Here is a 13,209-nt window from a genome sequence, read left to right on the forward strand (position 1 = left end):
TCTTCTTTGTTGCATCACAGGGGTTAAACAGTGCTAATGGTTTTATAAGGGAGATACATTTTTTTCAGATTGTGATTTAGGGTTCTTTCCTGGCACCTCCAATCAGTAGTAATTACTGTGGTACAATTGTGTTCAATCTATTCCTGTAACAGGTGTGGGCCCAATAGTTTGGAAGTTAATTTTTCCCATAAATTCCACTAGTTCCTGGAATTCTCTGTCCACTGTAATTCACAGAATTCTGTATTTTAATTGGAGCTGATTTGCTAGTTTTGTTTGCAATTAGAACACAGCTTTTGATTTTTTTGGGGGGGGGTATTTTTGTTTGTTTGTTTTTAAGGCAGCTTCATTTAAAACTAACAACCAGTCTGAAGAACAAATTATTATAAACTTGCCCTGAATCAATTTAGGCTGGAAATTAGAAAAAGGTTTCTAACCATCAGAGGAATAAGGTTCTGGAACAACCCTCCAATAGAAGTAGTGGGGTCAAACAACCTACCTAGCTTTAAGATGAAGCTTGATAAATTTACAAATGGGATTGTATGATGGGTTACCTATGATAGCAGGGGACTGGATTTAGTGACCCAGGTGGTCCATTCCTGTCTTATATTCTGTGTCTCAGATGTATATCTACTATCCCTAATCAAAACCATCAGTATTCCAGCGCTTGGAATTTCTCTTCCTGGGCCGGCTGCAATCCTGCGTGCTATTTTTGTGAGTGCCAGAAGCAGCTCATGTGTTGCTGGTGCTCAGAGCTGGATGAAATTTGGAATTCCCAGTTCATGGGGAAATTCTACCATTTCAAAATTTCCTGATAAATGGAGAGTCCAAACATTTCCATTTTGAAAACACAGTCTTTCCAAAATCAAATATGCTTCCCAGATTCCAGTGCCCCCCCAGCTCCAGGGCAGACCACAGGGCCCAGAGGGCTTCCAAACTCCCAGGCCAGCTGGCTCCCCAACTCCCACGGCTTGGGCAGCAAGCTGACCCAAGGGTCAGGCAGCCTGGGGAACCAGCTGGCCCAGGTGTCTTGCTCTGTGGCTGGGAGTCTGGAACCCTGAGAGCCACAGATCAAATCAGGGCTCTTACTGCTTCCAGGCTCCCTGATGCAATGCCAGGCACCTAGACCCTGAAAGTCAGGGCTTGAGCTGGGGCTCAGAAGGCTCCCTGGGTTGCCACACTCCTGATTCCAGTGGCAGGAACCTGGAACCCCCACTAAGCTCGGAGCCAGGGCTCCCAGGCTCCCACCTCAGCAGGAGAGAGCCTGGATGTCCTGAGATCTACATTTTCAGGACTTCCAGGCTCCCTGCCACAGAGCTAGAAGACAAGCCACAATCAGAACCAAGGCTCCCAGGGTTTCCAAGCTCCTCATTCTGATTCTGGAGACGGGAAGCCTTGGGGTCCCTGGCCCTGGGGCAGACTGTCCCCAACAGCCCACTAAGTGAGCTGGCAAGGAAATAACAGGGTTCTGTTTGAACTCTGCTTGTGACTCAATGAAACTTCATTTAACCTAAAGTGTTGTCACAAAATTTCTCAGGTTTGACTCATTGCCATTTTCCAACAAAACTCTGTTTTGTTGGAAAATTTCCAATCAGGTCTCATTGTTGGTATCCCTGTAGTGGAAGAAGAAGGAGCTCTGGTTTTGTGTGTGTGTGTGTGTACAGGGGAAGACAAGGCAGACGTAGAAGGAATCACTCATCTCTGTCTTGCCTTGTCAACAGTAGTGCAGATGTTCACAAACCTTCAGCCAAGTTTTGTGTTGGTTTTAAGGAGGCTTAATATAATGGATCTGCACCAGCCTGCCTCCCTTCTTCTCAGTGGTCAGCTATTGCCCCTCGCTAACTTTTTAATTTTTAAATGGTTGAAAAATATGTGTAAGCCTTAGAAGCTAGAAAATTCTCACATTCTTATCTAGCAGTGGTTATAGCCCCATTATTTGATAGAAATGGCACCAGTCCCTTGGTTTAGCTTTAAAAGAAACAAACCATCCACTGAACAGTGTTATCCTATGTACACCACAGAGGCAAAATTCTGACTTTGGCTATCCATATGCAAATTTCATCAGTTAAAATGGAAATTTCACATGCATATTCCAGTGGGAAATTTGGACATCTACTTTCTGGATTTTATTCTGAAACCAGAGACAATTTAAGCATTTGTTGAGCAAGGCTGCAAGATGGCATTTTGTTGCTTTACACCAAACACGACCAATCCCTGTTCTCCATTATCACATTGCTATACACAAGGCTGGCATAAAGATTCTTTGGACATACCCCACATTTAATGGGGTCATTTTACTTAGTAGTGTGTGTCTTCAGGTAAGGACTAGGGAGAAAATCATCAGGTCCCTCAGCCTTGTGTTGCAGGAATGAGCCCAGCTGCTCATTCCTTATAACCTAAGTGATTGACTTACCTCAGCTGATGTCAGTTTACGTTGATGAGGCTACTGTCACAAAAAATGAGCTAGAAACAGGCTTTTATTTCAGTGAAAGCTAAGATTCTCCTTTACATTTTTGGCCCTTCGAAATCAAAAAGACCACTGGTCAGGTGTTTCCTGGGACCTAAAGGCTGAGTAGGCTTGCAGTGGACTTCCTGATTATTAAATACTTGAGTTCAGTTTCTGTGATCACACAGAAAATATCCCCTCTAAGACAGGCAAAAGCTCAGATTTGAGAGATAGCTATGTACACAGCATATATCAGTAATGATCACTGACCTTTAAGCCCTGGAAACCTCTCTGACCTTCTGCACCCTAAGAGTGAAAGACAAGTGTGGATAAAAAAGTGGGGAGCAAAATAGGGCTTATAAATGGCAACATCATTGCATCCTCAACTATGGATCAGCTACTTCCATTCCATAAGAATAACTGCTCTTACATCAGTGCCCTCTTCACCCGACTCTCCTGGCACTCCATCTGTTCCCAGTTCTCCCTGCAAAATGAAAAAACACAATCAGCCTTTTTAAAAAAAATATCAAATACACATATTTCTTTTTATAGCCCTTCTTTGATATTTTTCCTGGAATTTTTTTCTTCTAATTGCATTGTGATCACTCAAAGCACAGCATGTGTTAGACCTCGGTCTGTGGAAAAAGTGGTTAATTAAAAGTATCTAGCCAGAAGGAACTGGTCTGCTTTTCAATTCCAACCCTTCAACCATAATCATCTGAGAATAGACAAAGGCTTTTGTGGGATCTTTTGTCTGTCCCTGTCTTCAAGAGAAAGCAGATGGTGGGGATTTTGAGGAAAGATTAATCAGAAAGCAGTGACTTTTGATGCCAGAAATTTATTAAAATGCAGCTTTTCTCTGAAAAGCACTTATGCAAAAAGGGCAATTTCTTAAGGTCCAGGGCCTGATCCAAAGCCCACTGAAGTCAACAGGGGGGTTTCCATTGACTTTAATGGTCTTTGGATTAGATCCTAGATATATTTTCACACAGTGAATCAGCTTCCCGTAGGCCAAGGAGTTTTTGAGATGTAACCAGATTTCATATGGATATGTCTATACCCACTGTATCTCTAACTTTGGTATTTGAGTAGAATGTAGATAAACCCTTCCTTACAGCTTGGAAATCAAGAAATGAGGAACTATGGGCAGAGCTCCTTTGGTTATTTTATTTGTACTGCATCATTGCCTATCAGGATCAGGGCCACTGTACACACATATGCTAAGTTTCAAGTTCCTGCCCCTACGCGCTTACAGCAAATCTAATTTAATCAGAAGACATTTTGTAAGCATATATCCAAATCTGAAGAAACAGATCAGAAAGGAGTTCAGTCTACTCTTAAGGAATAAATCATTTTTAGCAAGCTGACAAGGATGTTTTTGCTATTCAGAATGCTTGATTTATTTTTTTTCGAAGCAATATAGTATGAGAAATCCATGGTATTTCACTCATCAGAGTCCTATGAGAAATGAAGTTGGTGGCTCAATCCACCTGAGAAGTCTTCTGTAGAAATATATTCACGCTGAATCCAGGTAACAAATTACAAATGATCTTCCTTCTGGTCAAACTGCATTCGACATCCATCAGCAAGTACAAAAATGTTACCAGCTGTAGGCACAGCATGGCATTTCTATGGATTGATACAATAATAAAAAAGGGGCACACCTCTTCAAAGCCCTACGTGCTGCAGACACAGGTTATAAAGTAACATATAAAATTAAATAGCAGCTTACCCCCAACAACTGATAGAACTCAACCCTCTAAGAAACACACAGATCTCCTCCCCACACAGTCCTGTTAGCCCTTAACAGTGCAAAGCTGTGTTACCTGCTGCCCTGGCTTTCCTTTTTCACCCTCTGGACCAGAGACATTATTGCTAATTCCAGGATCCCCCTGAAAAAGTCAAGACGATGTTAATTATTTTTGGTAATTTCCTCTTTGCTAGTGTAGCTGCAAAGGCAGGATATGGAAATAGGAGCAGAGTAATAATAATAATAAAAAAGGATTAATTCAGAAGATGATGGTAGCAAGAGGTCTCTGCAGATGCATTTCCACAATCAAAAACGAAAAGCTCTTTGCCCAAAGAGATGAAAAGAAAGTATCTGGATGGGCAATGAATTCAAGCTTGTAATTAAATGGTTGATCAGTCTGTTTAGGTATAATGACGCAGGGTCTATATAATAAGATTCCAGGATTGTCACTGTTTGTCATTCTGAAGCCTAAAATGTCTATTGAGTCAGTGAAAGTGATGGAAACAGCTACATGCATGGCAGAGAGTTTTTTGTTAAGAATATCACCAGGTTCATTCATCACTAGGATTCACGGTCTGTTAACACACAAATTGTAAGTTCTCAGCCATTTTGCCTTTACAAACAACACCTGTGCAGTACAGTACAGTACAGTAGCTCCGTGTCTAAGACCTGCCTAGAGTCCCAGACCATTGTGATATAAGAGTTAACTCAACCAATCCTACCTTTACCCTAGAGCTAATTTGTATGCAACAGTTTCATTGGTTGCATAAGGGAGACTGCTCAGATGGTGGATTAACAAAAGTGGGGGTTTACATGTGCTGGTAAGAACATAATCAGTGATCTTCAGCAAGATTTTATCCTGAAACTAATTGAATTATGCACAAATATTGTCCTCTTTGATTACAATACAGCTGGACTTAGGGAATGAAATCCTGACTGAAATCCACTGAAGTCATGACAATGGCTAAATTCTCATTTGCTTCAGTGGGGCCAGGATTTCCCTGATTGTTACTAGGACATCTGACAGTGTTCCCGTCTTAACTGAGCATTAGAAACTGGAAGGAGCCACATGATACTCTTTGCTATTTGGAGAAAAGGGCTGCAAAATGCACCTGAAAAGGTCCTCAACCTATAGTGTGGAGAGAGCAGAGCCTCCACTGCATTCTAACTCCTGGTCCTCAGACATGGCTGAAGTCACTCCATAAGATTAAGGCTCTGCAGTTCATAACAAGGAGGGGTGAAGTCAAAAAGCAGCTGCTCTCTCCATTAGTGTACATTTCCAACCAGAAATCAGCCCCTGAGTTTCTTCTAGTGGAATCAGCAGTAACTCTTCCAGATGGCTGCAAATCTGTTTAGAGGATGGGGTTTCAGTTCAGCCAGCAAGTAGAGATTGCATGCCAGGATGGTTCCAGAAGGGGCTGTGTTACCATGGATAAGGAAGCAGTGAGTCCTGTGCTCCTGCCCCTTTCTGGTATTATTAAAATGGGTATGTATCTTGGGGCATCCACAGATTTCAGGTGCCAAACCTCCAGCCATTAATGAGAAGGGAACTCTCAAAATTCCCTATCAGAGACAGGCAGGAAATAGTTTTCCCATCCAGCAAAAATCTCATCAGAGAGAGAATGAGAAAGAGAGAGACTCCCCTCCCTGGAATAGCCAAAAGTCTCCGGTCTGTCTGAGTCATAGCAAGGAACTAAACCTGCGTCTTCCACATCCCAATTGAGTTCCCTAATCACAGGTCTGTTAGATATTCTGGGGTGGGGATTTCTCTCTCTGACCAGAAATTCCACCCTAGACCTGAGAAACTGATACATTTCCACAAAATGTTTCAGTTTTATCAAACTGGCATTTTCCAACCAAAAGCCATTTAATCATAAAAATTCCTGACCAGTTCTAATCCCGATTTCCTCAGCAGGGTAGTGCATGGTCCAGGATTATCAGGATGCCCTCAAACATTACAACAAAATTGACATTTGAGGCAACTTCAACTTCAAAGGCCAAAATCTGGACATAACATGACAAATCTTTACTCAAAGATGAAGGTTAAAAGCTCTATTGCTATTCACTTCACTGAAAGTCTTTTCAGCCTGTCAAAAGTTAAGAGATACCACAGACTTTATTTACATGGTCTCCTCTTAGACCAGGCTCTCCATGCTCACCCAATTCTCCTCTAGGTCCTTTTCTACCCTTAAGTCATGAAAAAAGCACATACAATTAGAATACAGGTAGAGCGCTACAGTATTAATGTCATCGTTAGATCTTTAGGGACAGGTCCTCACTGCTATAAATTTGCATAACTCTATTAAGTCAATGGAGCTACACTGATTTGCACCAGCTGAGAATCTGGCTTTTACACTTAAAATATATCTAACCAGTTTATATCAAATAATTAGAGAATGTGCAGCTGTTAAGAGGTCACAGAGGTTGCAGATTTGGCAGTCAAGGTTGGAAAGGCGACAGAAGCTTCCATCAGGGCTAAATACACTTTACCTGTCTTCCTGCACTGCCTTTTTCTCCAGAAGATCCAGGAGATCCTCGTTTTCCCTAGAAAAATAAAAATACAAACAAACAATGTTCTTTCTTTCAGGTGAACCTCATTAATTTAATTCAGTACATGTGAATAAAGGTTACCTCAGCTCCATCAATCCCATCAATTCCATTTTCACCATCTTCACCCTGTTGGTATAAATAAAAATCCACATTAGCACACTAGTGAGCATTTTGGGTCAAGGAACTGTCTTTCTATATGTACAGTAAAGTACCTAACATGCTTTTGAATACTTTCAAAAGTAAGAATAATAGTTATTAAAAATATGAACTTCTTCAAGAATAAGAACCCTCTTTACTTTGCCATCAGTCATTTTTTCACATCTCTTTTACCACTTGCAGCATCCTTAAAATCTCAACAGCTTCCAGTATATAATCAGTTTGCATTTGATCTAGCATTTAGGTTCTCTCATATTTTTGGTGCTCAATTGTTTTACTTATTTACAGTGTACTGTGTTCTTTTTAGGGCATTTTATATTGTGGTTGTTATACTTAACAGCTGGTAAGAATTCATACATTTATGGATTCAAAGATGTCCTCCTATATAACACAGACTAGCAAACTTCCCCAAAATAATTCCTAGAGCATCTCTCTTAGAAAAACATCTCTTTACTGGAAGTACAAACTATTTAAGAGTTTTGTAGACTTTGGGACAAATAAAGGCAATCCATTTTAATGGATTGTTTTAATAGAATTGTACTTATTGGCATCAGGGTGGATTTTGATACTTTGACTCTAAAACAGCTTTACTCAAAACTGTGAATGCCTCCATGTTGTGTTAAATATGTCATTTATCCAAACATTCTTAGAGCCAATCTGATGGGTGTGTAATTAGTTTTGAGACACCTGCTTTTGATTACTCCTTTCCCAGGGCAGCAAAGGCTAAGAGCTCTGAGAGGATGACCTAGTCAGATCCAGTGGAAAGCCAATGATTCCTCTGGTTGATCTAGGAAAAGGGTTAATGGGATCTGAAAGTAGTCCATTCAGTCCTTCATAACTGAAATTCTTCACCCAGGAGTTTTGTTTTTTTACAGGACTGGTAGGACTAATACATTACACCATCTACAGTCACCTTTTTGTATTGCAGCTGAGATCATATCACTACAAAAATCAGAACAAATATCAGCCATTTCTGGAAGACAATGTCTTATAAAATAGCAACCCAAACCTCGGAAGCTTGTAATGTGAACTTGCTGTTCAGATGAAGAATTTGACCTTTGAATGTAATTGTCCTGAAGATTTACAGCTACAAGACATTAATTTCAGTGAGGGAACTTCTGAAATGTTTTAGAATTGCCCTAGTAGTTTTCTTTTAATTGAAAACTAAACGGTACTTGGAGTGCTCATCTTCTCCTTTTGTTTACCCTTTACAAAAAGAAGGAATTTATTCTGATGCTCAGCTGAAATAAAGAAAGAGATGAAAAGGGACATAAATTGTTTTATTACCTTGAGAATTGAAATGGGTAATATGCAAATACCTTGAAAGTGATTTTAAGGCCTCTTCTCAAGACCACTGAAGTCAATGGGACTCATAATCCGATAGCTTTGATATCTTTGTAAATTGTTGTTAGCTTGGCCTTGGCAATAATTAACACTATATATTACATGCTTATGAGGCAAATTTCATTAGTTAGTGAAGGAGAGAAAAGTAGACTGTTCCAAATCTATTAGCTCATAAATCAGTGTTTATTGTATAAATATTCCACAACCACATCCTAATGGCTGATCACCACTTTTGTTTTTGCATTTTTTTATTTTTCTCTTTCTCGTGTTAACAGATCTGACCCCAAGTTTATAGTATCACATACTAAGTACAGCTTTTTCTAAATAACTGTCTCTAAAAGGCTTGCATGAGACCAAAGTTCTGATTCTCTTGACCTTACTGAGTTACCAGTATTGAATCCTTTCTTTGAAGTGGAGAGTTTCATTTTTAAAAAACCTAAGAGGACACAATTAGCAGAGTGACTGAAGCATGTGGTATGGCTGAGATGCACATCCCAGATGAGAATGTTTGCAATGAAGGATATATGCTTTCCAAATGAAGTTTTGTAATGGTAGCCAAAAAAGGTGAAGGAGTCTTTGTATGTCAATAGGGTGGGCTTGATTCAAGGATTGCACTAGTTTTTAGACTGCACTTTGTCTACGGAACACACATTAAGGCTGACATTTTCCTAAGGCAATTAGGCATTCTACTATCATTGAGTTTCACCGTGATTTGGATAACTAACTCCCCTAGGCTCTTTGAAAATCCCACCCTAGATTTCAATCCATTTGAGCCAAAATCAGTAATGGTTTTGAAATCAATCATCGGGGCTGGATTGACCCTTCTTTTACTGTTATGTGTTTTAGATCTTTAGAAAAAGAGAAAGGTAAAGGAATTCAGGAAACAGACTTCCCTACTCCCAGCACCTTTGCATTACATCCTAGAACCAGCTAACCAGAGCTAGGGGAAGTTCTGGCAACCCTCTCTTGTGTCCTCAATAGTCATAATTTGGCCCTTGGAATAGTGTCACATTGGTAATTAGTGCTGACTTTTTCACTGTGAGCAATTGAGGTCAAATTTCTGCAGTCATTCAGTTCAACTGAATCACACGTCCATTGTCTCTTAATAGTCTAGGAGCAGTTCACAACCCAGCATACATTTGCACAATTATATTGCAAATCCACACAATGTTTTTAAAGTCAATTTTTGATACCCTTTGCCTTTGGTCTTTAGCTAGCTTTCATACTTTCATCCTACAACATAAAGTAGAGATGACAGGACTGTGTATAACCAAGAGCTGTTTTACTGGAAGAAATTATAGAAAGAACACATACCCAAATTCCTCGATAGCCTTTTGCTCCCTGAAATTAAAAACAAGTTCTGTTAAAATTTAAACTATACCAAAAAACAGCTGAAGTGTTTTCTAGAGCTGGTGCAGGAGCAAGAAGCAGCTTGCTGAATTGATCACAGGCAGCTGCCAATGAGGGATCGAGTTTCAGGATCTACCCCATGAAGGCTCCTTGGTGCCCCAGGGCAGATTGACATTTCTGTTCCTGTCCTAACAATCAGGTTGGTTCGGCTTTAACTCCTCATTAGGGCTCTGTAGAAGCTCCACGGGTGGGAGATTCATTGGAGAGCTGTTGATTCAGCAGACTGTCCAGCCACCATTGCAATGTTCTTGTCCTGGCCAGCGCCATCTAAGACTAGATACAAGACCAGCACACCCAGAAACTAGAGGGTCACTCTGGTATTCTGAAAACAGGGCATAGCCATCCATAGGTCCTTAAAGAATGCAGAGAAGGGAACTCTTCTAGGTGCAAAATAGGTATATTGAAAGTAAAAATAAAAGGGGGGGATAAAGAATTCTTCTAACACTTGCCTTAGGACCTCTAACAGCTGGGCATCCTCCTTCTCCTTGAGTTCCATTGAAGCCCATTGGACCTCTCTCCCCCTGCAAAGCAAGATAGAGTGTTAAAATTCATGCCTTAAAAATTGGTCACTTGTTATTTAAAAAGCTACAATTAAAGCAAGCCAGAGTTCTTTAACTATCATCATCCAGTGCACAAGGGACCTGACTAAGGCCCACTGAACTCAATGGGAATCCTCAGATTGTCATCAAAGGGCTTTGAGTCAGTCCTTGCCAAGTTTGAGCTGTATCACCGTTCTATGTATTTACTATCATGTTATGTTTTGTCCCCCCCCCCACCAACACATAAAACTTCCTGACTCTGAAATCTTGATTTTTGAAGATTGATTCTTTTTAAAACTTGTCCTGAACTGAATACCCCTTTCCTCTCATATGACATCTAGTCTTAGAAGGATTATTCTATGTGTCTCCTAGGGATGACATGTAGACTGGTGAAAAGATACAGATATTTTGTTTGCAATGTTGTTGTAGCTGTGTTGGTCCCAGGATATTAGAGAGACTAAGTGGGCGAGATAATATCTTGTTTCGACCAACTTCTGCTGGAGAAAGAGACAAGCTTTTAAGCTTACATAGTGCTGTTCTTCAGGTCTGGGAAAGGAACTCAGAGTGTCACAGCTAAATACAAGGTGGAAGAATCTTTAGCAACAATTTTGTCTCAGAGATCATATCTGTAATCTTTGAAAAAACTGAAGACAATTTAGGAGCATCCAGGAGCAGCCCGCAAAGACAGCAGCAAAATCTTTCATGAAGAGTCATTAGAGTATTGTCTTAATAAAAAAAACAAATTCAGGGTAAGAGAGAGAGAGATCATTTGGTAGTCTGATTGTGAAAGACCTTTGCAAAGACAGACAAGGGAGAAGGAGAGCACAAGGAGCCTTGTACCTCTTGTGCAGTCCCTGGGCCCTCTTCTCTACCAGTGTAATTACTCCAGATTTACACTAGTGCAAATGGGATCAGAATCTGGTTTCAGGTATAAAATAGTGATATACTGGCACAACATTATACAAAAGTGCAAGGGCAATAATGCAGCAACATTCTGGCCCTTACGCATAGCCCCGTGTACTACTGGACACATTAGACCTAAATTATAAGCTGGTTATCATGGAATAATAAAGCAGGGAGCCTGTAGTTATGTGGTACTGCCCCTTCAAGTTCTCCCCTCCTCAGTGTACCACCCACCTTAGTCCAGCACAGTGTAATCAGCACGATATACCTTGTGTTAGTTATTTTATTGCATTTGATTGTTTTGGCTTCCTCAAATTCTCAGTGTACTGCAGATTTTTATATTGAAGTCAGGAAAAGCTGGAGAGTTTAGCAGCTGATAAGGGAAAGTGGGACCATGGGAGTTGCTTTTAGTTTATAGCACCCATGAGGCAATGAGGAATGAATACATTTCCTTTTTCTCTCCCCCTTCTGGGCTGGGATGGAGGTGACCTGAAATTTTGGAAAGTTGATTTCTTCCATCTATCTGCTGCTTAAGGTGAGTCATGGCCTCCGGGGTTGGAGGGCATAGCAACAGAGAGTGCTTTCTCCACAATCCCAGTTTGGAGGCATTCTCCCACTGCCGGCACCGGGCTGTCTTCTGGTCAGCCCCATATAGTATCTCCAGCGGCAAGGTCAAGCTAGCCAAGCACATGCCAAAAGCAGAAATTACTCCCATGGGGCTTGCATGCTTATATAAGTTATCTCAGAATGGGTTTTTGGTGTGCATCAATAAAGTCTTTTAGGAGAGATGTTCAAGTGACGTGGCTGCAACACTATAAAACTAGTTCTCTGTTTATACTGGAAAAGAAATTAATTTTTGTTGGCCTTCTCTGGGTGATGTCTCAATAGAATTTATGGTTTTAAAAAGGAGGAAAAGAACATTTCTAGCCTTTTCAGTGTGTTATGCTGAAATCTACAGCAGTAGTAAATAACTCATTGCAAAGCCATTGGTAAATGCACCAAAAATAATAACCTTATGCCTCTATACTTGCAATTGGCTTTTCTTATGATATGCTGGTTTATGCCTTGTGTGAGAGGCACATGACTGTTAATCAGGACCTCTGAGTTCTACTCTGAGCTCCGCAACAAGTAGATGTGATATTGGCAAATCATTTGGTGCTACGTTCACAAAAAATTATGTGCAGTAGAAGTCGTAGGCAATCCCCTTTCTGTGTACAAGCAGTGGTGGTACGTTTTCCAAGGTCTGTGGGGGGGTTCCCAACATCCCCCTTAAAATGAAGGAAGGCAAAATGTTTACTTACAATTCCACCTTCCTCACCAGGATGGCCAGGAGATCCCTTGAAGCTACGCCTCCTTGAAAGAATCAAATGAATAAGATAAAGCTGTCTCAGTTTTCCTCTTCCTCAACACAGTGCTCCTTTACATTTGATTACAGGAGGGTGGCTGCAGAACTCTGCATGTGCAGATAGAAAACATACCTTTCAAACCAGAGTCGACTGTAAAGGGGAGAAAAAAAACTGCAACATGGACATTTCCACAACCACTACTAAAAGCCGTACACACTTGAGAAATAATAATTAGAACAGTGTTCAGTATTCAGGATAAGCCTTTGGTGTGCTCTCTGGTGACAGCCAGAGAGATCATTGATAGGTTTGATTTTATTCAATATCTTCTTAATGATCTGGAATAGGAAATAATAGACAGGCTAACAAAGTTCACAGAGGGTACTATATTGTAAGGAGTTAGATACCATTGAGAACAGAGAAATAATATATTCCAAAGAGACCTAGAGATATTAAAAATATATGCAAAGACTAAATTTATATTTGATTTGGAATGATGAAAAATTCATCCTCTTGGGGAAAATAACCCAAAATGCAACTATTCAGTGTGCAGGAGAAACCTGGAAAACCAAAATGTTGAAAAAGAACTAGGAATGGCAGTGGACGGGCAATTAGTCATGAATTTTCAATATAATACGGTGGCAAAGTTTGCTTGAACGATTGTCAGCTGCATTTGCAAAGGCTTCATGTCACAGGACAAGGAGTTAACAGTCTTTCTCTACACAGTCCTGCTGAAACTGTGTCTTGCATATTGCTTTTATTGTCTGGGCA

The 13,209-nt window shown here is 40.4% G+C and overlaps 1 protein-coding gene across 1 annotated transcript in view; it reads right to left on the reverse strand.

Annotated features, from left to right (window-relative positions):
* LOC119850867 (collagen alpha-4(VI) chain-like) overlaps window positions 1–13,209 on the reverse strand; it is a 91,987-nt gene that overhangs the window by 57,216 nt on the left and 21,562 nt on the right. The window contains 8 exon segments of the mRNA XM_043507126.1: window positions 2,714–2,749; window positions 2,874–2,927; window positions 4,270–4,335; window positions 6,318–6,380; window positions 6,684–6,737; window positions 6,825–6,869; window positions 9,558–9,584; window positions 10,103–10,174. Of these exon segments, the coding sequence (XP_043363061.1) occupies window positions 2,714–2,749; window positions 2,874–2,927; window positions 4,270–4,335; window positions 6,318–6,380; window positions 6,684–6,737; window positions 6,825–6,869; window positions 9,558–9,584; window positions 10,103–10,174 (417 nt within the window).

The sequence above is a fragment of the Dermochelys coriacea genome, chromosome 2, assembly GCF_009764565.3.
Source record: "Dermochelys coriacea isolate rDerCor1 chromosome 2, rDerCor1.pri.v4, whole genome shotgun sequence".
In the NCBI taxonomy this organism is placed as follows: domain Eukaryota; kingdom Metazoa; phylum Chordata; order Testudines; family Dermochelyidae; genus Dermochelys; species Dermochelys coriacea.